The following is a 26,691-nucleotide window of genomic DNA, read 5'->3' as shown; positions in this document are numbered from 1 at the left end:
TCAATTCACCAGATTTTACAACTGATTGAATACTTAGAATATTTGCTGAAAGCACAAGCATGCTTTATTATCACACATTGTCTCATTTACACACGTGCACACACACAATTTCTTCACCCTTAAATTAAAGGCACATGTTCACAAGAACAGGAGAGAAGAGGTATAATGAGCTTACATAATAAAGCAGTAATAATAATCGTAATAAAATTAACCAATTCCACTCGGGAAGGATTTGTTTTTATCTGATATACACCCAGCTGTAGCAGGCTTGGTACCAGTTTGCATTTTAGTAAATGACAGATTGTTGTTAAATTAGTTGGCAAATGTAAAACTTTGAAATAATATATGGGTAGGCAAAGATAGACAAGGGAGCTTTCTTTATATCGGTTCCACTTCATGAAAATTGACTTTATTTATTTATTTTTGGCTGCGTTGGGTCTTCGTTGCTGTGCACGGGCTTTCTCTAGTTGCGGCGAGCGGGGGCTACTCTTCTTTGAGATGCGCGGGCTTCTCATTGCGGTGGCTTCTCTTGTTGCGGAGCACAGGCTCTAGGCACGTGGGCTTCACTAGTTGTGGCTCACAGGCTCAATAGTTGTGGCTCATGAGCTCTAGAGTGCAGGCTCAGTAGTTGTGGCTCACGGTCTTAGTTGCTCTGCGGCATGTGGGATCTTCCCGGACCAGGGCTTGAACCCATGTCCCCTGCATTGGCAGGCAGATTCTTAACCACTGCACCACCAGGGAAGTCCCAAAAATTAACTTCAACTGGAGTTTATTTTTTAAATCCTCCCTTAGAATTTAACTATGTACTGATGGAACTCTGTGTTTTTAGAACTTTAACAAAGCTAAGAAGTGACTTGCCAAATGGACCCAGTAGAACATTATCCATTTTGGAAACAAAGAAATAGATGTTTTCATAAATACATAGGTGGTTTCACATTCTGTAATTGAAGATTATCTGATATCCAAGTATCAGATTTAGATTACTGTATTATTGTGAATTGTGATGCATTTATATGGAGAGTAGCACAAATTTATCCTAGCCTTGTATAATTCACATCAAGTATTTATTGTCACCTTGTTTTTAGCTTAGAGATTTGTTATTAACACTGTGAGTAGTTTTTTTTTAACTTTTGCAAATTCCATTCTAATTCCCTTTGTTCTACTCATGGATTAACCAGATATCAGTAACAGTCCTCTTTTCTTTTAGTTTGTTTTGTTCTATTTTTAGTGACTCCTGGGCCACCTGGGGGATAAATGAAGTCCATATCACAGGAGTCATTCTAATATAGTCTGGATGTCCCTGTTATAGGGAAGATACAGAATCATACAGGGAGTGGATTAGGTCAAGTTGAGGTTCATACCAATTCTGAGTGTCTGTGATTCTAAATACAGATTTGAAAAAGCTGATGGGGAGGACAGACACATAAATTTCCTTCAACAAAACATGGCAGCAACCAGAAAAAAAAGGCCACTGTGTAATAAACAAGGATAAATTGAACTGAGTTGATAGTATCCAATGATTTAAACGTATATATGGCTTTTATTGCAGACTTTCTTTTCACTTGCCCTGAGCCTACATTCCTCATCTTTAAGAGGAAAACAATCAAATTTAATATTCAGGATTGTAAACATTATTATGATTATTACCTCTGATAGCCTCTCGAGTTAGGCATAGGAATAATTTTCACAGGACCTCCCCCAGTTTCAAGATTTGAAAACCAAGTCTTGGCAAAGTAGGTAACCTGGTCATTAAGAAGCATGACTGTGGGTCAGACTCAGGTCTGTCTTCCAAGCCTGTGCTCTTGGCCCCCATGCTCTATGTGATATCTGCTCTGAAGAAGTGCGTCATACAGGCCTGTGTCTGCATAGTCAGCTCTCAGCCAACAGTAGCTTTAATTCTGGTCATGAAAGTGAACACTGCAACAGGGACCTCGCTTTCCTCTGAACTCCTGGGAAATTTATCATCTAGGCAAACTGATTTGGCATATCCTGAACTTCACTGGCTTCTCTCTTTCTCTTCATCCCTGGGTGCAGCCTGTGATGATGTAGAAAGTATAGGCTTTAAAGTCACAAAGACCAGAGTTGAAATCTCAGTTTGGTTTCTCTCTAGCATTTTGACCTGGAACAAGTTACTAAGTTATCAGAGCTTCCATTTCCCTGAGACAAGGCTATGATAATACTTACTTTATGGAGCCATCGTGAAAACTGACTGAGGTCTCACATACACAGTGCTCAGACCAATTGCTGGTCTCCCCCCGAGAGGAAGGCCAACGTTCGGTGCATCTTTAAGGACCCTAGAGTATCCACCACAGTCTTGTAAATAATATAAGCTTAATATCAATTGTAATTTTTTCAGAAGTGTGATTTGCTTTCATTTGAATCAGGATTATGTTTATGGGAAGAAACTGTAAGGGGCTGATTTTGTCCGTTTCAGAAACGTTATGAGCTACTCCGCAAAAGGTCAAAGTCATTGCTTCATGGAGTAGAGGCCTGTGACATTCAAGCCCCAGGATGGGCTTCAGAGAGGGGCAGCTTTGCTCACCCCTTCAGAGCTGAGCTGGGAGTTGGAACCAACCCACAGGAGGCATTCTCTACCCCAGAGCTAACTTAGAGAAGAGTATTAACTTTTCATTATTGCTGGAGTATCCATCCTTCTTTCCAAGTGCCTTTCCAAACATTTACAATAAATTCCTTTCATACCCCTATTGATAATAAATGTTTTTATTCTCTGTGAAAGGAATTTTTCAAATTCTACTCCTTCAATATAATTTAAAGGTGATGGTATCTTTCTGGGCAGTTTGAAAATAGGGAATTAATGTGAATATGGAAAATATCCTTCTCCATTTCATAAGTCTGGCTCTCCTGAAAGTCTGAGGATGACACTGCATTTGCTCTGCGATGATCCAAGGTGGAGAAACCTTTGGGAGGTATGTCTCTTTTTCCCTCAAAATGGGAGTGCTGGGATGGTGAATGTACCCAGAATAGCTGTGTTGGTGCTGTTCATTCTTGTGATTATTTCAGAGGGCAGATGACATTCAAACGTACTTTTTCAGTTGCTTGGAATGAGAAATTGACAAACCCAATCTGCATGCTTCTTCCCACGACTGGTGTTAGCCTTCCCCAGGCCCTGGGAAAACTGCTGGAACAGGGCTCAGAGCTTGCAGGACTGTGAGAGTGACCAGAAGTAAATAATAACCTGAGTCTTTCTGAGGCTTCTGTGAGTCAGATGAGGAAGACAAGGGCTGAGAAAAAAAAAAGGAGGCATTGATCAGTATGAATTAACCATAGATAAACATGAAAAGCAGACAGTTACTTGGGGATTGTTGATTTGGCAAATGAGATAAAGCAGGAAGGGAAGGGTTTTTGGGTTTGTTTCTGGTTTTTTGTTTTTCCTCTAATGCACTATTGCTAAGCAGTATTTCTCTAAACCATGTTGTTAAGAATTTTTAGGAATACCCAGTGTCAGTACTAGTCAGTGGGGATCAGCATTGGTTGAGGTGAGACTGGATTATCTGGTCCTAGCTTTTCTGCCACTGAATGGCTCTGCTTACTTTATTCCCTTTATTTCCTTATGTAGAAATGTAGAATTTCACTGTACGAACCTCTTATGTGTCCAGCTTTAAATAATATCCATAGCACATTCTTCGCCTCCACATTTTTATTATGTGGAGTTTCTAAATGTACAGCGAATCTGCAGGCTAACAGGAATAAAATTATTTGCTTGAAAGCATATTTATTTCCATTAGTAAACACACATGGTTTTTATTTACTCCTAGATCTTCTACTATCCTTTCTCCATGAAAGACTGATTTTCTTCTTCCAATTATACTTTAAAAATAACCGCAGTAAACGAAATCAACCCTGATGTAATACCACTCTCAGGGGCCAAGGGTTACACCATTGAGCACTTGGTGATAAAGTGTAAGAAGCTGTATTGTGTGTCCAAGTCCTCTGTCAGCTCTTCTGAAGAAAGGGAAGCTCTGATAACAGGACTTGATTCTACAAGCCTTCAGTGAGCTGATGCTCTATTGAGTTTATATTCTGGCAGATGTGGTGAATAAGAAACTCAATTTGGGTTTTTTTCTTCTTTCTATTCACACAATAAATATAAAAGTAGCTTTTTATCGGGAACCTGAGTCTGGGGTAGTTCTGTATTTGCGGTGTTGATTGATTATTCTTTACACTAGTCTTCGGCCATATGACTCCAAGTGTCCTTTTAGAAAACTGAGCTAAAGTCACCTTTGGGTTCCCTGAATTCAGTGCATCATGCTTCTCCTTCATGTACTAGAACACAAAGAATATCATGGAAAGACTCTAAATGTAGATATAAGTGGTGTTTTTAAATGTGGCATTTTACCAGAAATGCTTACAACTGTTGTCACCAGCAGCTGATCCCACAATCATAATCAGGCTGTTTATTCCTTTAAAAGGGAAGTCAACTGCATTTGGTATGCTCCGGAAACATATAAAATGGATTTTCATTTGTGCCAGATAAAATTAATATCATCACGATTTACTGCATCTAATATTTTTAGTGTGTTATTAAAAAGTCAACAGAACATAAAAAATTGCTTAATATATATGGCTTAGCAATCTACTGTGTACACAGCAAATCAGAATACAGAAAACCTGACGTAGGGCAGAAAAGGTGGGTGAGATTGAGATGGAGAGGAAGAAAGAGGGGGGAATGAAGTCCTATCACTTGAGAAAAGGCAGGAAGACGAAAATGCGGAGAAACAGGTTACCATTCACAAAAGCCTTCTTTAATTGCATTTGTATTTTCAGTCTTTTTCTTTCATCAACCATCCTTCAGGTAGGCTAAGTAGCATAAAATGAGATTGGTGAAGACACTCCCACAGAGTGCTTTTTGTAAATCACTGGACCGCTAGGGAAGTCCGACAGTTTGGTTTTAAAATGCTTAGAGTCATTCCTCTGTTTACCTTAGTAATTCTGAGAGCTCAATAACTAGACATTCTGAGAGCAGAGCGGAATCGAGTGAAACCTGTATACTCTGCACATCGGACTTTCCGACTTGTAGAGTAGATCTTAAAAATGAGAGTCAGGTGTGCTTATTTTCCAGGTGAGGATACTTGTGGCTGGCAAAGTTAGCACTTCAGCATGGGATTGTTCCTGATAAAAGCAGCACTTAATCCCTGGATTCCTGACCCTCCGAGGCCACGTCTCCTTCTTTTACTCCTTTAAAAACGTCTCATATCTGCCTCATTCGATTCCCTTGGGCTTTGGTGGGGAGTGACCCACTTTATTTCCTGGGTCCAATTCCATCTCATACAATTAATTTCCCTACCCCCATCTCCATCTTGCCCAAATGCACTGATTGAAGAAACAAGTCTTGGGCTTTAGTCTTTCCCAAAGACATCTGATTACGTCTGTCTCATGACTACGTTCTCTTGGTGTCTTCCCAAAGAAGACTTTTTCCCATCAGGTTACACCAGTGTTGTCTCCAAGGCGTCGGAAGCTGTGTGCTCCTGATTTGTTTTCAATTGTGGATTATATTTCTTTTCAGATTACTTTTCAGGTCGCCTTTAAGGAGCCTTCATTTTCTTGTGAATCATCTGTCCTATTGATGATCATGATTCAAAGAGTTATTAAGTATTTAAAAAGCAATATGTATTTTTAAATTCTGAAACAAACATCTTGGGTGAGCACTACAAAAACCTTTCCAAAGTTTGTTGTTGCTGTTGATTTGCCTTTACATCATGATTCTGGACCCAGACCTGTTTCTTTCAGTGAACCCTGCTCTGTTAAGGAACAGGATTTATTTTGGAAATGCTTGTCAGAATGTTTCTGAGCTTTAAAAGATGAACAGTTCTCTCTTCATATCTCAGCTACCGAATAGTTGTAGGTGTCCTTGTCTTTCTCCAGCCTCTTCCAACCTGAAGCCCCTTTATCTGTGAACCACATAAGGAAGAGCTTCCATAGAGAGCTGCGCTCTTCTCTCACTGATATACAAAGATCAGAAAAAGGCAGGGAGCGGAGCAATGAGGGGCTTTGGTAAACTGGGTATCAGGCTGTACTTGGAAGACATCACACTTAAAAGAGAGTTCCTCCTCCTACAGTTGTTTTATTGTGTCTCTTCATGTCAACACATACAGATATGTAGGTCTGATCAGACTTATTGGTCTGCCTCTCCTGTCTCCACCCCACTCTCCTTACATGATAGTGTGCCCATTACTTAATGTTACTCAGTTTTTTTAATCTGTAAAAATGCATGTCTAATTTGCTTGAAGTTAACTAATAGATGTGAAAGCACCCAGCACAATGTCCCGTCTTTTGTTTTGCAAGAAGCCTCTGGTCATTTAGTCATGTCCCTTTAAGAATACAGTTGACCCTTGAACAACACAGGTGTGAACTGCACAGGTCCACTTTGAGGCGGATTTTTTTTTCAGTGGTAAGTACTATAGTACTACACAGTCTGCAGTTGGTTGAGTCCACAGATATGGAGGAACGGTACATACAGAGGGCTGACTCTAAGTTATACATAGATTTTCAACCGTGCGGAGGGTTGGCACCCCTGTCCCCCACCATTGTTTAAGGGTCAACTCTACTTTCTAAGCAATATGGAAAAGAAGTAGTATTAAAATACCAAATACAATCTAGCTGTATTGGCTGAAAAATTATCACACCGTTTTAAAGAAAGAAATTTAGTTTCATTAAAGTCTATACCTCTCTAAACCTGACTTGCAGTGTATGATTTAATTGATAACCCAGCATAAAGTAGCCTTTTCTGACCTGAACCACAAGAAAATCCAGTTTTTTTCTAGCCTTTAATAATAATGTTCGTGGCGTATATAAATTAACTTTTGTAGGGCATACATGAGAAGAAACACATACACAATTAGATACACAATGAAACAATCTTTAGAGTTTGGTCAAATTGGTCCTGTGTGGATTTCACAGTATATTTTGCTGTAAATTTACTAACTTTTAACTTGGCACTCAGTTAAATTGGAGGATTCTTTTCATTTCCTCATTCAAAGTTATATTAATATAACCAGTTGTAATCACAGTACTTTACCAAACTATACAATAATGTTATTTCCTATGCTTCGGGAAAATACGTGTCTCAAAGATTCTTTTCTCTTTATAATATTCTGCCCACCTTCCCGTCTCCCTACATCCCACATTAAGATTTAATTCTTAAATTACTCTGAGCTTTAGAGAAATGTCCAGATTTCTTTTTACCACATATGTTTTGGTTTTCTGAATATTGCACACTAATGAAAATTCCCTGTGCATCTGTAGTAAATAAACCTTTGAATTGCTAATTGTTTCAGATCAGCCCCCTAGATCTTTAGCAGCTGTCTTTATGGCATTTTCAGCCCACAGATTCAGTCTGTTTGTTTCTGGGATTTTAATCATCAGCCATACACACAGGCACAAAGGTCAGGTTGCCTTGTAGACAGAGTGGTGGCAACATCTGTATGTGCTGTAGCCTCCACGGGGGGTGGCTCATCCTTTATCTCCTCCTCTCACCTTGTGTTAGTCAGCTCGGGCTGCCGTCAGAGAATGCCGCAGTCTGGGTGGCTTAAACAACAAAAATGGATTTTCTCACTGTCTGGAGGCCAGAAGTCTGGAAGTCCGTGATCAGGGTGCCGGCAGAGTTAGGTTCTGGTGATGCCTCTCTCCTCAGCTTGCACACAGCTGCCTTTTTACGGTGTTGTCACAAGGCCTTTCCTCTGTGCACACACTTTTGTTGTCTCATCTTCTTAAAAGGACGCCAGTCCTGTCTGATTAGGGCCCCACCCTCATGACCTCATTAACCTTAATTACCTCTTTAAGGGCCCTATCTTCAAACACAGTCACACTGGGGACGTGAAGCTACGTCTTCCATTCGATCCTCCAGCTCCCCGTCTCCCCTTCTCCCCTTCTCTCCACAAGCCTCATGCTCTAGGATACTGATCTCTATGGGATCCAGGTCCTCTGGCTTCTGCTGGGGTTCAGCCTTGGGATACATTGGCAAAAAATGGGAGAGAGGGAGGAAGAGACTGGGGTCTTGCTCAGCACGCATTCCCCTGGCTCCTTCCCTGCAGGGCCGACATGGGTTGGTGAGTCCCCTGACCAGTTTTCAACTCCTATTAGCCCCTCTGTCTCCCGTTTCAGTGACTCCTCTCTCCCTGGCTCCCTTTAGGCAGTGACTGACCCCATACCCTCCTTTGGAGTTTGCCTTTGCCATGCCCAGTTGAATTTAAGCTTTGGCTCTGGCCTTAGGGAGCATTTCCGATTCCCAGTTTGCTCATCTGTAAAATAATGATGTAGACTTGAATTGTGCAGAATAATGTTTGTACAGTGCTTGGTGCATAGTAAGTTTCTGTAAATGTTAGCCTCTGTGGTTTTTAGTGCACAATGAACCTTCTATGTATAAAACTCCCCTTGATTATAAAACAAAAATTATCTCTTAAGAATTAGCCCGCCTTCCCACAGATACATGAGAAATACATCTACACGTGGAACTGCTCCTACAGAACACCCACTGAACGCTGGCAGAAGACGTCAGACCTCCCAAAAGACGCCCTCAGGTGACCTACATGCAGAGGCGGATCCAAATCCAAAGCTGAACCCCAGGAGCTGTACGAACAAAGAAGAGAAAGGGAAATCTCTCCCAGCAGCCTCAGAAGCAGCGGATTAAAGCTCCACAAACAACTTGATGTGCCTGCATCTGTTGAATACCTGAATAGACAACGAATCATCCCAAATTTAGGAGGTGGACTTTGGGAGCAGGATATATTAACTTCTCCCCTTTTCCTTTTTTGAGCCGTGTGGATGAAAGGCTCTTGGTGCTCCAGCCAGGCATCAGGGCTGTGCCTCTGAGGTGGGAGAGCCAACTTCAGGACACTGGTCCACAAGAGACCTCCCAGCTCCACGTAATACCAAACGGCGAAAATCTCTCAGAGATCTCCATCTCAACATTAAGACCCAGCTTCACTCAACAACCAGCAAGCTACAGTGCTGGACACCCTATGCCAAACAACTAGCAAGACAGGAACACAGCCCCATCCATTAACAGAGAGACTGCCTAAAATCATAATAAGGCCACAGACACCCCAAAACACACCACCAGACGTGGACGAGCCCACCAGAAAGACAACATCCAGCCTCATCCACCAGAACACAGGCACTAGTTTCCTCCACCAGGAAACCTACACAACCCACTGAACCAACCTTAGCCACTGGGGACAGATACCAAAAACAACGGGAACTACGAACCTGCAGCCTGTGAAAAGGAGACCCCAAACACAGTAAGATAAGCAAAATGAGAAGACAGAAAAACACACAGCAGATGAAGGAGCAGGGTCAAAACACACCAGACCTAACAAATGAAGAGGAAATAGGCAGTCTACCTGAAAAAGAATTCAGAATAATGATAGTAAGGATGATCCAAAATCTTGGAAATAGAATAGACGAAATGCAAGAAACATTTAACAAGGACGTAGAAGAACTAAAGAGGAACCAAGCAACGATGAAAAGCACAATAAATGAAATTAAAAATACTCTAGATGGGATCAATAGCAGAATAACTGAGGCAGAAGAACGGATAAGTGACCTGGAAGATAAAATGGTGGAAATAACTACTGCAGAGCAGAATAAAGAAAAAAGAATGAAAAGAACTGAGGACAGTCTCAGAGACCTCTGGGACAACATTAAATGCACCAACATTCGAATTATAGGGGTCCCAGAAGAAGAAGAGAAAAAGAAAGGGACTGAGAAAATATTTGAAGAGATTATAGTTGAAAACTTCCCTAATATGGGAAAGGAAATAGTTAATCAAGTCCTGGAAGCACAGAGAGTCCCATACAGGATAAATCCAAGGAGAAACACACCAAGACACATATTAATCAAGCTATCAAAAATTAAATATAAAGAAAACATATTAAAAGCAGCAAGGGAAAAACAACAAATAACACACAAGGGCATCCCCATAAGGTTAACAGCTGATCTTTCAGCAGAAACGCTGCAAGCCAGAAGGGAGTGGCAGGATATACTTAAAGTGATGAAGGAGAAAAACTTACAACCAAGATTACTCTACCCAGCAAGGATCTCATTCAGATTTGATGGAGAAATTAAAACCTTTACAGACAAGCAAAAGCTGAGAGAGTTCAGCACCACCAAACCAGCTTTACAACAAATGCTAAAGGAACTTCTCTAGGCAAGAAACACAAGAGAAGGAAAAGACCTACAATAACAAACCCAAAACATTTAAGAAAATGGGAATAGGAACATACATATCGATAATTACCTTAAATGTAAGTGGATTAAATGCTCCCACCAAAAGACACAGACTGGCTGAATGGATACAAAAACAAGACCCATATATATGCTGTCTACAAGAGACCCACTTCAAACCTAGAGACACATACAGACTGAAAGTGAGGGGATGGAAAAAGATATTCCATGCAAATGGAAATCAAAAGAAAGCTGGAGTAGCAATTCTCATATCAGACAAAATAGACTTTAAAATAAAGACTATTACAAGAGACAAAGAAGGACACTATATAATGATCAAGGGATCGATCCAAGAGGAAGGTATAACAATTGTAAATATTTATGCACCCAACATAGGAGCACCTCAATATATAAGGCAAATGCTAACAGCCATAAAAGGGGAAATCAACAGTAACACAATCGTAGTAGGGGACTTTAACACCCCACTTTCACCAATGGACAGATCATCCAAAATGAAAATAAATAAGGAAACACAAGCTTTAAATGATACATTAAACAAGATGGACTTAATTGATATTTATAGGACATTCCACCCAAAAACAACAGAATACACATTCTTCTCAAGTGCTAATGGAACATTCTCCAGGATAGATCATATCTTGGGTCACAAATCAAGCCTTGGTAAATTTTAAAAAATTGAAATCGTATCAAGTATCTTTTCCGACCACAACGCTATGAGACTAGATATCAATTACAGGAAAAGATCTGTAAAAAATACAAACACATGGAGGCTACACAATACACTACTTAATAACGAAGTGATCACTGAAGAAATCAAAGGGGAAATCAAAAAATACCTAGAAACAAATGACAATGGAGACACGACGATCCAAAACCTATGGGATGCAGCAAAAGCAGTTCTAAGAGGGAAGTTTATAGCAATACAAGCCTACATCAAGAAACAGGAAACATCTTGAATAAACAACCTAACCTTGCACCTAAAGCAATTAGAGAAAGAAGAACAAAAGAACCCCAAAGCTAGCAGAAGGAAAGAAATCATAAAGATCAGATCAGAAATAAATGAAAAAGAAATGAAGGAAACAATAGCAAAAATCAGTGAAACTAAAAGCTGGTTCTTTGAGAAGATAAACAAAATTGATAAACCATTAGCCAGACTCATCAAGAGAAAAAGGGAGAAGACTCAAATTAATAGAATTAGAAATGAAAAAGGAGAAGTAACCACTGACACTGCAGAAATACAAACGATCATGAGAGATTACTACAAGCAACTCTATGCCAATAAAATGGACAACCTGGAAGAAATGGACAGATTCTTAGAAATGCACAACCTGCCAAGGCTGAACCAGGAAGAAATAGAAAATATGAACTGACCAATCACAAGCACTGAAATTGAAACTGTGATTAAAAATCTTCCAACACACAAAAGCCCGGGACCAGATGGCTTCACAGGCGAATTCTATCAAATATTTAGAGAAGAGCTAACACCTATCCTTCTCAAACTCTTCCAAAATATTGCAGAGGGAGGAACACTCCCCAACTCATTCTACGAGGCCACCATCACCCTGATACCAAAACCAGACAAAGATGTCACAAAGAAAGAAAACTACAGGCCAATATCACTGATGAACATAGATGCAAAAATCCTCAACAAAATACTAGCAAACAGAATCCAACAGCACATTAAAAGGATTATACACCATGATCAAGTGGGGTTTATTCCAGGAATGCAAGGATTCTTCAATATACGCAAATCAATCAACGTGATACATCATATTAACAAATTGAAGGAGAAAAACCATATGATCATCTCAATAGATGCAGAGAAAGCTTTCGACAAAATTCAACACCCATTTATGATAAAAGTCCTGCAGAAAGTAGGCATAGAGGGAACTTTCCTCAACATAATAAAGGCCGTATATGACAAACCCACAGCCAACATTGTACTCAATGGTGAAAAACTGAAACCATTTCCACTAAGATCAGGAACAAGACAAGGTTGCCCACTCTCACCACTATTATTCAACATAGTTTTGGAAGTGTTAGCCACAGCAATCAGAGAAGAAAAAGAAATAAAAGGAATCCAAATCGGAAAAGAAGAAGTAAAGCTGTCACTGTTTGCAGATGACATGATACTATACATAGAGAATCCAAAAGATGCTACCAGAAAACTACGAGAGCTAATCAATGAATTTGGTAAAGTAGCAGGATACAAAATTAATGCACAGAAATCTCTTGCATTCCTGTATACTAATGATGAAAAATCTGAAAGTGAAATTAAGAAAACACTCCCGTTTACCATTGCAACAAAAAGAATAAAATATCTAGGAATAAACCTACCTAAGGAGACAAAAGACCTGTATGCAGAAAATTATAGGACACTGATGAAAGAAATTAAAGATGATACAAATAGATGGAGAGATATACCATGTTCTTGGATTGGAAGAATCAACATTGTGAAAATGACTCTGCTACCCAAAGCAATCTACAGATTCAATGCAATCCCTATCAAACTACCACTGGCATTTTTCACAGAACTAGAACAAAAAATTTCACAATTTGTATGGAAACACAAAAGACCCCAAATAGCCAAAGCAATCTTGAGAACGAAAAATGGAGCTGGAGGAATCAGGCTCCCTGACTTCAGACTATATTACAAAGCTACAGTAATCAAGACAGTTTGGTACTGGCACCAAAACAGAAATATAGATCAATGGAACACGATAGAAAGCCCAGAGATAAGCCCACGCACATATGGTCACCTTATCTTTGATAAAGGAGGCAAGCATATACAGTGGAGAAAAGATAGCCTCTTCAATAAGTGGTGCTGGGAAAATTGGACAGGTACATGTAAAAGTATGAAATTAGAACACTCCCTGACACCATACACAAAAATAAACTCAAAATGGATTAAAGACCTAAGTGTAAGGCCAGACACTATCAAACTCTTAGAGGAAAACATAGGCAGAACACTCTAGGACATAAATCACAGCAAGATCCTTTTTGACCCAGCTCCTAGAGAAATGGAAATAAAAAAACAAATAAACAAATGGGACCTAATGAAACTTAAAAGCTTTTGCACAGCAAAGGAAACCCTAAACAAGACGAAAAGACAACCCTCAGAATGGGAGAAAATATTTGCAAATGAAGCAACTGACAAAGGATTAATCTCCAAGATTTACAAGCAGCTCATGCAGCTCAATAACAAAAAAACAAACAACCCAATCCAAAAATGGGCAGAAGACCTAAATAGACATTTCTCCAAAGAAGATATACAGATTGCCAACAGACACATGAAAGAATGCTCAACATCATTAATCATTAGAGAAATGCAAATCAAAACTACAATGAGGTATCACCTCACACCGGTCAGAATGGCCATCATCAAAAAATCTAGAAACAATAAATGCTGGAGAGGGTGTGGAGAAAAGGGAACACTCTTGCACTGTTGGTGGGAATGTAAATTGATACAGCCACTATGGAGAACAGTATGGAGGTTCCTTAAAAAACTAAAAATAGAACTACCATACGACCCAGCAATCCCACTAGTGGGCATATACCCTGAGAAAACCATAATTCAGAAAGAGTCATGTACCAAAATATTCATTGCAGCTCTGTTTACAATAGCCAGGACATGGAAGCAACCTAGGTGTCCATCATCGGATGAATGGATAAAGAAGATGTGGCACATATATACAATGGAATATTACTCAGCCATAAAAAGAAATGAAATGGAGGTTTTGTAATGAGGTGGATGGAGTTAGAGTCTGTCATACAGAGTGAAGTAAGTCAGAAAGAGAAAAAGAAATACAGTATGCTAACACATATATATGGAATCTAAGGGAAAAAAAGGTCATGAAGAACCTAGTGGCAAGATGGGAATAAAGACACAGACCTACTAGAGAATGGACTTGAGGATATGGGGAGGGGGAGGGGTGAGATGTGACAGGGTGAGAGAGTGTCATGGACATACATACACTACCAAACGTAAAATAGATAGCTAGTGGGAAGCAGCCGCATAGCACAGGGAGATCAGCTCGGTGCTTTGTGACCACCTAGAGGGGTGAGATAGGGAGGGTGGGAGGGAGGGAGATGCAAGAGGGAAGAGATATGGGAACATATGTATATGTATAACTGATTCACTTTGTTATAAAGCAGAAGCTAACACACCATTGTAAAGCAATTATACTTCAATAAAGATGTTTAAAAAAAAAAAAAAAAAAAGAATTAGCCCTAGGTTTTCCCTCTTAATAGAGGAATAAATGTGTTTGTTTCTGTTTATAAAAATCATACATGGTCACGGAAGAAAGGTATAAAAAGAAAATAAAATTCTTTCCTAATCTTACCGAACAGGATAAGTTCTACTACATCGTCACTTGATGGTAGCTTTAAGCGTAAAACTGTACTACACGTTAACTTCATTGCGCACACACACACATACACTTTTTTCTAAACTGAGACTATACTGTATTATTTTGTATCCTACATTTGTAATGATATTACAACATAAAAGTACCTTCCGAACATTGTCTTATTAAATATTCTTTTAAAATCAAATATGTTTTTAGAGATCTTTTCAGACAGTCATAATTTTACATAGATATATAAATGTGATTGTGCCATATGTGCTTTTTCATCATTTTGTGGGTTTTAATCTATTATCTTGTTATGGTTTAATCTATTATCTTGTTATGGTTCTGTTTAAACCAGGTAGGTTTTGTCATCATCTCTTGTGTTCTGTTGACAGGTCAGGTAAAGCTCTGCTGTGACCGTGCTTTTTCCCGGTGACACAGCCCCTCAGTGTGTGATGGGGAGAGCACATTTTGGTGCTGAAATGGAACCTTCTTATTCTTCCCTGGCTGCGACGTTCTGTCTGTGATATATAGACATGAGTCAGTCACCAGAGTTTCTCAATCTGGCCATCCACGCCATAGTGAGGAGTAATTCCCTCTGGAGAATTGGAAGCATTGGACAAAATCCTTAGTTTATGGGTTGGTGATTTTTGCATCCTTCTCTATGTTTCGTGAATATTTGGATGGGAAACTGAAGGATGGTAAACCAGGTCCAGCTGTCTAGTGACAATAACATCCAGAAGTTTCTCCCCCTCTCTCTTCATGAATTTTTCCCATTCCTGTGTAATCATATTGCATTTTTCCACATTGAAGGGCAAAAAGAAATCCATGCTCAGGTCAAGTCAAATCCTGTCATAAATATTCTGTTCCCTGAGGATTCAAGGTCAGGGAGAGTTTATCAAAGATACTCCAGATTCTTTGTCGTCTCTCTTTCCTTGGCTCTTTTTTCCAGAAATTCCAGGACAACACTCCAAATACTTTTTCCTCCACCTGACACCAGAAGAGTTGGGGCCTGGAAAGAAGAAAAGAGGTTTAGTCATCACTAGCTTTGTGACTTTGGTTCTCACTTCCTAATTACAAAGTGATAGACTTGACCTACGTGTCCTCCAGCGTGCCTTGTAGTTTTAAAATGGTAGAATTTCTGAAGGATTCAGCTATAACTGTTCTGAGAGATGCTCTTCACTTTGGCTTATTTTTCTCTTTTCTTCTGAAGATCTCATCTTACAGAGAAAAATAGTCCATATGCTGCAATACATCTGTGTTCTACTTTACTTCTTCTCCTTAATTATTTTATGACCTTAGGAAAGTCTTTGAGTTTATGCCAAGTTTTGGCATAAAGAATGTAAGAAAAACTTCTTGGATCTGGTTGAAGAAGGTATCCACAGTCAAATATGTTTGGAAATTACTTCAGATCGTGCCCCCCTCTTAGTTTTGCAATGAACCGTCACTCACTAAAGATTCTTAGAAGTTCTGCAATAAGGGAACCTGTTTAATTTTGCTTAATTCAGAGTTTCCCAAACGTATTTGATCTTGAAATCCTTTTATTTCTGGTAGCATCCATAACATCCCTCATAATTAATGTCCCTGCCATGCATAGAGGAAGCACAGCTCTGGAAGGAAGGACATCATCCCAACTTCTGCCCTTTATTGATGATGTGATCTCAGAATAAATACATTACCTCTGTGCACCTCACATTGCTCATATATCAAATGAGGGTACATAATAGCAGCCACTTCATGTGGATGAAGATTTATAGGAATATAATATGACTATGGTAATTGTGACTAATAATATTCCAACTCTGAGGTCTGGCTGTCTGGGTTCAAATTTTGTCTTTCCACTTACTGGCTTGTGACCTTAAAAACATTACTTCTGTACCTCAATTCTTTATCTGTGTGATGGGGACAAAAATTGTACCATTCTCACAGAGTTGTTGGAGGAATTCAGTCTGATTCATGTAAAACATTTAGAATTGTGCTTGGCCCGTGGTAGGTACCTAGTAAAATGTTAGCCCTTATGATCGTCATTGTTGGTGCTCTTGTTACTTCTATGACTATATCAGGTGAAAGGTATTATTTTAGTTTCTTTTTTTAATTGGGATATAATTGACATATTAGTTTCAAGTATACAACATTAATGATTCATTATTTGTATATATTTGTGAAATGATCACCACTGTGAGTCTAGTTAACATCCATCACCATACATAGTTACAGTTTTTTTTCTTGTGATGAGAAATTTTAAGATCTACTCTCTTAGCAACTTTCAAATGTACAATACAGTAGTATTAACCATAGCCGTCATGCTGTACATTGCATCCAGATTAGTTTTGTCTTTTTTTTAAAAATAAATTTATTTATTTATTTTTGGCTGCGTTGGGTCTTCGTTGCTGCGCGCGGGCTTTCTCTGGTTGCGGCGATCGGGGGCTACTCTTCACGGTGGCTTCTCTTGTTGCGGAGCACGGGCTGCAAGTGCACGGGCTTCAGTAGTTGTGGCTCGTGGGCCCTAGAAAGCAGGCGCAGTATTTGTGGCACGGGGGCTTAGTTGCTCCGCGGCATGTGGGATCTTCCCGGACCAGCAATCGAACCCGTGTCCCCTGCATTGGCAGGTGGATTCTTAACCACTGCGCCACCAGGGAAGTCCTATTTTAGTTTTTAAAAGCAACTCCTCTTACTTCAGAAAGCAGCTTAGATCCAGCACACTGTTAATGTAGCAGCGTACCCCTTCTGCAAATGCTTCATTCTGCCATGTTGATATTGATCTTGTCTTCATCTAGAGTCTGTGACCCATGTCTTCCATCATCTAAGTTTTTCTGTTTGTGTGCAGGGGCGGAGAGGCCTCGGCTCTGTTTTTGTCTGGGCATCGGGAAATGGTGGGAGGAGCAAAGACCACTGCTCCTGTGATGGCTACACCAACAGCATCTACACCATCTCCATCAGCAGCACAGCCGAAAGCGGAAAGAAGCCTTGGTACCTGGAAGAGTGTTCGTCCACGCTGGCCACAACCTACAGCAGCGGAGAGTCCTATGATAAGAAAATAGTATGTGATATTTGCATGTCTGGCACGATTGGTTTATTTATCTTTCACTTTGAAACACAAAGGGAGACCATACATTTATATGCACAAGTAATATATGGAAATAGAAAGATTAGCTGATTACTCAACACAGGTATTTTGTAAATATTACCATTCCGTTACCAAGTCATTGAAAAAGCCTGTCTGGGTGATTACATTCCAGCATTGAATGTGGCCTTAGACATGATTAAGCTTCAGTTTTATTGAAGACAAATGAATGGACTACATTCACCTTGTGAGTTGGTGGCAGAGAAGAGACTGGGTGGGATTCTCAGCCCAGTTCCCTATCACTCTGTCCCCGTACTGCCTTTGAACTTCAGCTTGAGTACTTTGGTTTCAAAGTAGGTACAACGAATTCAGTGTGACCTAAACCTATGTAAAAGGTGCTTCTCTAACACTGCAGCACAGAGTTTGCCTGAACGAGAAGCACAGTAGTCCTGTGTGATCTGCTTACCAACGTGCTCTGCTCTCTATGCAGGTGGTAAAATGGTTAAGAGTTCAGGTTTGCAGGACCAGCCTGCGTGGGTTTCATTCACTCTGGAGCTATTTACTAGCTGGGTAACTTTGGATACATTACTTAATTTTTCTGTCTCAAGATCCTTACCTGTAAAAAGAGGGCATTTAATAATACCTAGTTCATGGAGTTATTTCAGTGATTATGAGGAAGTAGATAGAAAGTGCTTTGCACACTACCTGACCCATTGGTGCTCAAGAAAGGTCTGACTTTTAGGATGCCCCACACTGTGCAACTGACTCTAAATTTCAGACACCTTTGCACTTTGCTCTTTTCCTGATCATGGTTTTATAAAATGTCTCGGGGTTTGTCTCTCTAAAGTGGAGCTAAGCTGCTATACATGACACTTTTTAGCATTTAGCCAACACCCTGCTTTCAGATCCTGTGATTCACGCAGGTTTGGTTCACTCTGTGATGCACCCTCTGGCTTTATACAGCAGTGGAAATAGAGGTGATAAGATACTACCTCCTTCATGTAATTCTTCATCCGTATCTATTTGGTTCCTCTTGATTCCTGATTACTATAGGATTTTCATGTTTGATTTCTCGGCTACCTTTTACTATCCTCTTTAGTTACATTTTTCAGATTGATTTAAATAAAAACTGCCTACCCCTATGCATATCCCATCTGCCCCCATCTTTCTCTAATCACTTCATAATAATTAGGTTAAAAACATGCACATGAGTAACCCTGGAAGTACCCCCATCATACATCAGTAAACATATTCCACAATACAAAGTGAAATATAAAAGGAGAAAATACAGAGATGACAAGTTTTGAAGTTCCATGGCTTTCTTCATGGGAAAGTGATGCTCTATGATAGTTTACCATCATTATGGAAATGTTTTAATCTAGGAATGTTCCTTTGGCTTTCAAATTTGCTCATCTCTCAGAGCTCCTGGTCAAGGCCCACTAATACTGAGTGGCATCCATCAGTTCTGCATCATGAAAATCCTGATGAAAACTCTCTGGAATAAGAATTGTCTTCCCGAACTTCTAGAGTCTGAAGGCATGTTAATGAAAACTCGCCCTTGCTTCCAAGTAAATATGCCCATCTAGTGCTATTATTTCCTGTGGGGCAGTTGTTGTGAGAGAGGTGTTTTTAAGTTCCATAAGTGCCTTCCTTAAGAGAAGATTATAATCCAATGGGCAAAATATCAAGGAAGAAGGAAGTGTTGCTGGGTCCCAGATGGAAGAGCACAGTGCGGATAGAGGGACCTCAGAATCGCTACCCTGAGATTTACTCCTTACACTTGACCTTCCTGGGCTTTTCATCACTATTTACTGTGATGGTGTGGTAGCTGCTATGACCCCCATTGAATGGGTGATCATTTAGGATTCTTCCACGGACGGACAAATCGATCATTCTGTGGTGAGGGATAGGGCTTGAGAGGAAAGATGGACACCATGATTTAATGTCAATATCCTTGATTCAGGTCATATTTCACTTTTCCCTAGTTGCTGCTTCTGATATCAAAACATTTACTGACTCACTCAATATATAAAGTTATCTATTTAACTTTTACTTGGCTCTTCCTTTTGTTTAACCTCTCCCATTTTCATGGCAGCAATTTATTACTAATTTTTCTCTAGCCAGTTCTCAGATTCTCTTATTTTGCCTGAATCTCCAGATTACCCTCAATTGGAGAGGAGTGTGGTAGCTGTTTCAAATTATAATCTCTAGCTACAGACAGACCACTCAGTGGCTAAGTAACCTTTACGGAGTCTTGGTTTCCTCATCTGTAAAATGGAGGTAAAGCCAGAACCAACCTCATAAATTTTCATGAAGATAACAATATACTGAGCATAATGTACTTACACAACCCCTGTGGCAACGAGCCACCTAGTAAGTGGCTGGTACCCTTGTTCCCCAAGTCAGTGTAGCTTTCTGTATCGTGGGAGCTTAGGCTGGTCGTTTTTCCAGCTGTTGTTAACAGAGGTGCTTGTTGCACCTTCGTTTTTCCAATCTGTAGAACCACGATCTGTTCCACCCACCCCGTAAAGAATGGCACTTTGATGGTGAACATGTTAACAGTTTGAACATGAGTAGAGTTGGCGGCAACATCAGGCTTTTATGGTCCAGCTGCCCCTTTTCCTTCTAGATGTCAGAATGACAAATAATCCTGCTCTGCGCTTGGGACCTTTTCTTCACCACGCTTTGAACCAGATGTCTGTGGGCCCTCAGAGATGCCCGCATCCTGTTAGTGGCATCCGTGATTGAGTGTTACAGGAACAGCAGTGTCTCCCTTTGTTCTGGGGCGCCCTTCCCCAGTCCGTCCATTTCCTTTTGTCATTTGCAGCTTCTTCAGAAGAGCACAGTTGTCATTCTTCATTCATAGAGCACCTTTGTGAGTTGAACTGAGGCAGACGCTGAGGATCCAGGAGAGAGGAGAGATCTCACTGCTTCTGGGAAAGCACTTTGGTTAAATAATTTTTTCTTGTCCTTTTCATGGTGTGCAAGTAGGAAAACCTTGCCCTGAGTTTCAGAACGTAGCCAAGTCTTCATCCCTTGGTTTCCTACCATCACTATCAATACAGTTGTGGCCCTTGGTATTCCATGCATGCTTTAATAGATTCAGATCAGTGATGGCCTTGAACCTTATTATAACAAGTGAAGCAACCAAACTATCAAGATTACTATGATAAGCTCCCCTATAAGGTAAATAGAAATCAGTTGAAATGACTGGTTATTATGAAATAATGTTTTTATTAACAACACCGTATACATTTTATTCCATGCCAGACATGTAGTACATTTATAGTTATATTAACATGTCATAAATATAACATTTTTTGCCCTTCTAATGTGTGCCTGGCAGTGTGCTATGCACATTGAATGCATCATCTCTTTGTATCCCCAAAACATTATGCAGGAAGATCAAGTATTGTCCCCACTTTACAGATGAGAAAACTAAAGTTTGAAAGGTTAAAAGAAACACATCTAGTAAGTGGTAGAGTCTGGATTCCAACCAAAGTTGTGTTGAACCCCCAGCCCACCTTGTAACCAATGTGCTGTCATGCCCCGGATCCTTTCCAGGGACATCCAGCATGGGGCTGTATGAAAGAATGGTGCTTTTCTTGCCTGTTTGGGGTTCTCTTCACAGTGATAAAAAAAAAAGAAAAGTATGTGGACTATATAGGCATCCACTGTTTTTCACTACTTGGCCCACTTGTTCTTCTTTAATATGGAAAGTAATTTTAATTTTTAAATTTATTCCCTTTACTTTCATTTATATTCTTTTTTTTAAATTTATTTATTTATTTATTTATTTATTTTTGGCTGTGTTGGGTGTTTGTTTCTGTGCGAGGGCTTTCTCTAGTTGCGGCAAGCGGGGGCCACTCTTCATCGCGGTGCGCGGGCCTCTCACTATCGCGGCCTCTCTTGTTGCGGAGCACAGGCTCCAGACGCGCAGGCTCAGTAGTTGTGGCTCACGGGCCTAGTCGCTCCGCGGCACGTGGGATCTTCCCAGACCAGGGCTCGAACCCGTGTCCCCTGCATTAGCAGGCAGATTCTCAACCACTGCGCCACCAGGGAAGCCCCTCATTTATATTCTTTTTTTTTTTTTTTTTTTTAATTTATTTATTTTAATTTATTTATTTATGGCTGTGTTGGGTCTTCGTTTCTGTGCGAGGGCTTTCTCTAGTTGCGGCGAGCGGGGGCCACTCTTCATCGCGGTGCGCGGGCCTCTCACTATCGCGGCCTCTCTTGTTGCGGAGCACAGGCTCCAGACGCGCAGGCTCAGTAGTTGTGGCTCACGGGCCTAGTTGCTCCACGGCACGTGGGATCTTCCCAGACCAGGGCTCGAACCCGTGTCCCCTGCATTGGCAGGCAGATTCTCAACCACTGCGCCACCAGGGAAGCCCCTCATTTATATTCTTGATGACAGTGTATTCAAATTTTATACACTCCGAATACGATGAGCAATTTGCTTCGTAGCCCTTTAGATAGGCGTTGTCCAGTAGAACTTTCTGCTAGGATGGAAAGGTTCTCCACCTGTGCTGCCAAAATGGTAGTCACTAGACACACGTGGCTGTCGAGCATGTTAAATGTGGCCAGTGCAATGGAAGAACTTTAATTTTAATTCCGATTAAATTTTAACTGATTTAAATTTAAATATCCACGTGGGACTATTGGTGATTATATTGAACAGCACATTTTTATTTTTATGGCTCGCTAATTTTGAATTTCATGCCGTTAGACCTCTTCCTAACCCCCTCAGACGATGGATCGGTCTTCTTGCAAAACACCTAAGCCCTTGGCCAGTCTAAGTGGCTAGTTCCCGTGGCCTGGCGTTGAACTCCCCAAAGTTACCTTTTGCCTTTTGTGTGATTTCAAACCAGGGCCCTCCTGTGCGACACGTGTCATCTGGCAGGAACACTCTTTTCCCAGAAACCACTTCATTTACGCCTCTTCTCAAATTTCCTCTCAGGAAGGCTGTTCTTTCTCACCTTCCCCTGAAAGAGTGGCACTCCCCTCTCCCCACACTCTACCCTTTTATCCTGTTCAGTTTTCTTTCTAGCGTCCTTAGAGCTACTTAACATGATGTTATACATTTTTTTATTGACTGTCTGTTTTCCATGCTACAATGGAAACCACTTGAGGTTGAAGACTTTGTTCTTTCCCAGAGCCTGAGCTTGATAAATGTTCAGGCATAACTGACGTTGAGAAAGATAGAAGCCTCACAAGGGGTTTAAACAGTCACAGGAGGCAGGTGGGTGCTCTCTCTCTTGCAGAGAATCTTCCTCTACTGGTAGGTTGGAGAAAGGCAAAGGGTACTTGACAATATATTTCACATAGGAAATTGCCTGCAGGAATCCTGCAATGTAAAGCTGTACATCCAACTATTCTTAGTGTCAAGGAGCCTTAAAGATCCTGTCTTTATGTAACCCTTCACTACCTCCTGAATTTCTCCCAAGTTCTCTGTTAGAGATAAAGCTCCCCTCTCTCCCCAGTCACTCCCATCATTAAATTATCTGTTTCTTTTGGGACTTGTTCAGCCTTTGTCTGTTTTTCCTCTAGTCATTTGTCTCAGTGATTGGAATATGGGGGCCATCGTATTCCTCCTGGGTCTTGTGAGCCAAGGTTTAAATAATATGCTCTGCTCAGCCCTCTTCTGATGTCATTTTATTTATTTGTGTTCAAAACAAACTTGCTGCCTGGGGTATCTCAGGGTTGGCCTGAAAGACCAGTTCCATTGGAGGAATTATCTTATTGCTTTTAATATTCCTGAGCAGCTACACATTTCCTTTTGCAGAAAGTACCCTCTCCACTAACGAATTTGTTATTCAGATGCAGTCATTACTATCATCTCTCTGTTTCTCCTTTTGATTTGGGAAATGTCATGATTTTTCATGAGTGAAAGACTAGCAAATCCAGATGTGTTTGGTTTGTATAGACGTCTGATCCATATTCTCTTGAGAATGTTAAAAAGAAGGAAGGAAAGTTTATGCCTGAAAAATTCTGATTTTGATTGTGGCCCGAAGGAGAATGGCGATACCCACTGGCTGACGGGGGCTGGATCTCAAGGCCGGTTTCGCCATAATTGCTGGTGATGGTCTGGAACTGCCACCTTTGCTCTCATGGGTGACTACACTCTGTAGCTCAGCTTTTTCTTTTGCTGCCATTTCAGGATTTAATACTTCACCACTTACCAGCTCTTTAGTGGCTGCGTGTCCTTGGGCTCATGAATCTCTCTGAGCCTCCATTTCCTTAGTTAATAAATAGTATTGATATATCTTCCTTGCAGAGTTCTTGTGGATCAAATGTAATTTTATATACAGCTGTGTGCACACATACACACCTATCGCTCATTGCCTTGCTCTTTGCAAGTTGCTGGTGGTGGTGGTTTTAGAAGCAGTGCAGCTAGTGTTAGCAATAGTAGTAGTAAGAGAAATGGCTATACTTTAGCCCCTGGATTGTATATATACACATACACACATAATTTTTGTAGGCTGCTTATAAGTTTATATAAGTCTTATTTGGAGAATCGATAAAGAAGTAACCTTGAAGTCTTTCCTAATAAGTGGGAGAGTTTAAAATATAGAACAAAATGAGTATAAAGGAGCTTGACACTAGTAATTCAACTTAACAAATAAATACTGTACCTCTGCTCTGTACCCAGCACTGAGCTGAACATTATAGAGATTCAAACAATGATATAAGATGGGATCCTTCTTTAGTGATAGCAACCTCACATTTATAAGCAAAACCTTACGTTTGTACTTTACAGTTACAGATTTTCATTGCAACATGGGAGTGGAATTTTGTGTGACCTTGTCAGTCATAATTGAATTTTACACCAGTCTTTGTGACTTTGGTGAACACAGAAAGCATTAGTTAGTCTTTGGTTCCTTTATATTTTGCTGTGCTTAATAAATCAGCTTCTCCTATTTTATTCGTTAACACATTTAAGATGTAGTTTCTGCCCTTATCCTCCTCCAGAGCTGTGTCTGAAACAGGTTTTGTTTTGTTTTTTTTTTTTGGCACCTTTCTAATCCAAATCCAAATCAACACCAGAAACAAATTCAACCTAACAGACAGAATCATTTCATGTTTTAAAAATATCTGTTCAGTTGCTCTTTTAACAGATATGAGACAATATGGCACCTTCAAAATAAAACAGATCACAAGATATCAGGGAGATAGAAACTCATAACTGTGTAAAGACTTGTCATTTATGGCCAGCCTCAATCTGAACTGAGATTCCCTGGAGAATTACATCAACAGGCTAAAATAGAAGATCCAATCAGCCCAAGTAATTGAAATGTGAAATACTCGGAAATAAGAGCTTAGGATGAGAAAAAGGGATGGTTCTTCTCAGCAGAAGTCTGACTCGACCTGAATACCCACCCCATCTCACCAAATCAAGATGACATCCCAAACTTTGTGGAGTCCAAAAGCCCATCTGCTACCCATCCCGGGAGAGGCTGAAAATCTAATTTGCTGATCAAGACAGCTTTGATCTGGTGTGAGGCCTGGTGTCATCTCCTGTTTCCTTCACTCTGATGGGCAGAAATGATATTTTCTTGAGCAATCTGAGAAGTTCTGTGGAGAAAAATTCTGTTTCTGATTTGGGTAGTGAATTTGGGGAATTTAGAGCATGCAAGATGCGCCAGCGGGACCAAAGCCAAATTCTGAGACATTCTAAAATGGAATTGAAACTTAATGCACTTTATTGTTCTGTTTTCACATATCAACTCTCTGAATTCCCAGCCCCATGATGTGGGCCAACCATTGAATGCAACTTTTCCTTTAAATTACACTGTCAGTTCTTGTATGCATGCGTTGTGATTAATGGGGTTACCCCATGTGGTTCCAGTTTGGGGAGCATCATTTTTGTTTAAAATTGCATGCTCCTTGGTGGTCTTTGCCTTTTCTCTCTAAAGATGGACATAAAAATTTCCTGATGCTGTGCGTTCTCTTAATGATGAAAACCCTGCCTTAGATCTTTCCGGTAATTTACACCTCAATATCTCGACCACTGACAGCAACTTCCTCTTGAAATGACCCAGCTGGAGTTTCCACTTAAAGCAGGATGAGAAGGGAGTAAGGATGTTTTCGTTTCTTTTCTCTCCATTCCTTTTAACCTCCCTCCTCTCCATCACCTTCCTGCTCCACTCCCTTTCTACCCCTACTCACTACTCAAGTTTCATTTAGTTAAAGTGATTGGAAAAAAAAAAAATAAAAGCACAATGATGATGATGTGCAGTTCCACAAACTTGCCTATATTAATAGCATTTAACAGTAAATTGGTGTTTATATATGAAAGTACTGAGTGGCTGTTTACTTACGTATATATCATTTGTGTATATACCTGCGGACCCTATTTGGATGGGGCATACTCCTATGGCCAACCCAACATCATAACATTTTTATTGTTCACTGGAGGTGAGGCTGGAGGTAGCTATTTATTACACTCGCAAATGCTGCACACACTTGGCGTCTCTATTCTGGATTTGTTTCTGTACATTGAAAGTGTCTGGTGCAGCTGAAGAATAAGCAAAATGAGCCAAGTGAGAAAACATCATGAAAAATCTTGAATTCAGGCACAAGTCATTGAAAAAAAAAAAAACTTGGCAAAGGAACGTGACCGTGAGGGTGAGGTAAAATGAGAAAAATGCAGGCAAGGCCACCTCTCAACAACAGTATATCTGGAGACCTGGAAACAGGCTGCTGCTGGGGTGTTTATGCATTGACTTAGGGACCAGGCCTTTGGAAAATAAGGCTGCAAATTCACCCATCATTTCAAATGAAATAGAAATCACTTTTTAACAATCCATCAATCCCACTTCTGAGTACATATCCAAAAGAATTGAAAACAGGATCTGGGGACTTCCCTGGTGGTGCAGTGGTTAAGAGTCCGCCTGCCAATGCAGGGGACACGAGTTTGAGCCCTGTTCCAGGAGGATCCCGCATGCCGCGGAGCAGCTAAGCCCAGTGCACCATGACTGCTGAGCCTGCGCTCTAGAGCCCGGGAGCCACAACTACTGAAGCCCACGTGCCTAGAGCCCGTGCTTCACAACAAGAGAGGCCACCGCAATGAGTAGC

At 40.5% G+C, this 26,691-nt stretch overlaps 1 protein-coding gene across 3 annotated transcripts in view; it reads left to right on the top strand.

Annotated features, from left to right (window-relative positions):
- Positions 1 to 26,691, top strand: part of PCSK5 (proprotein convertase subtilisin/kexin type 5) — a 451,917-nt gene that overhangs the window by 167,629 nt on the left and 257,597 nt on the right. For all 3 annotated transcript variants that reach the window (XM_061200330.1, XM_061200331.1, XM_061200332.1), the window contains exon 8: positions 17,380 to 17,592. In XM_061200330.1, the coding sequence (XP_061056313.1) occupies positions 17,380 to 17,592 (213 nt within the window). The remainder of the gene's footprint in view (positions 1 to 17,379; positions 17,593 to 26,691) is intronic.

The sequence above is a fragment of the Eubalaena glacialis genome, chromosome 9 (genome assembly GCF_028564815.1).
Source record: "Eubalaena glacialis isolate mEubGla1 chromosome 9, mEubGla1.1.hap2.+ XY, whole genome shotgun sequence".
Classification (NCBI taxonomy): Eukaryota; Metazoa; Chordata; class Mammalia; order Artiodactyla; family Balaenidae; genus Eubalaena; species Eubalaena glacialis.
This window is presented reverse-complemented; position numbering and strand designations above follow the sequence as displayed.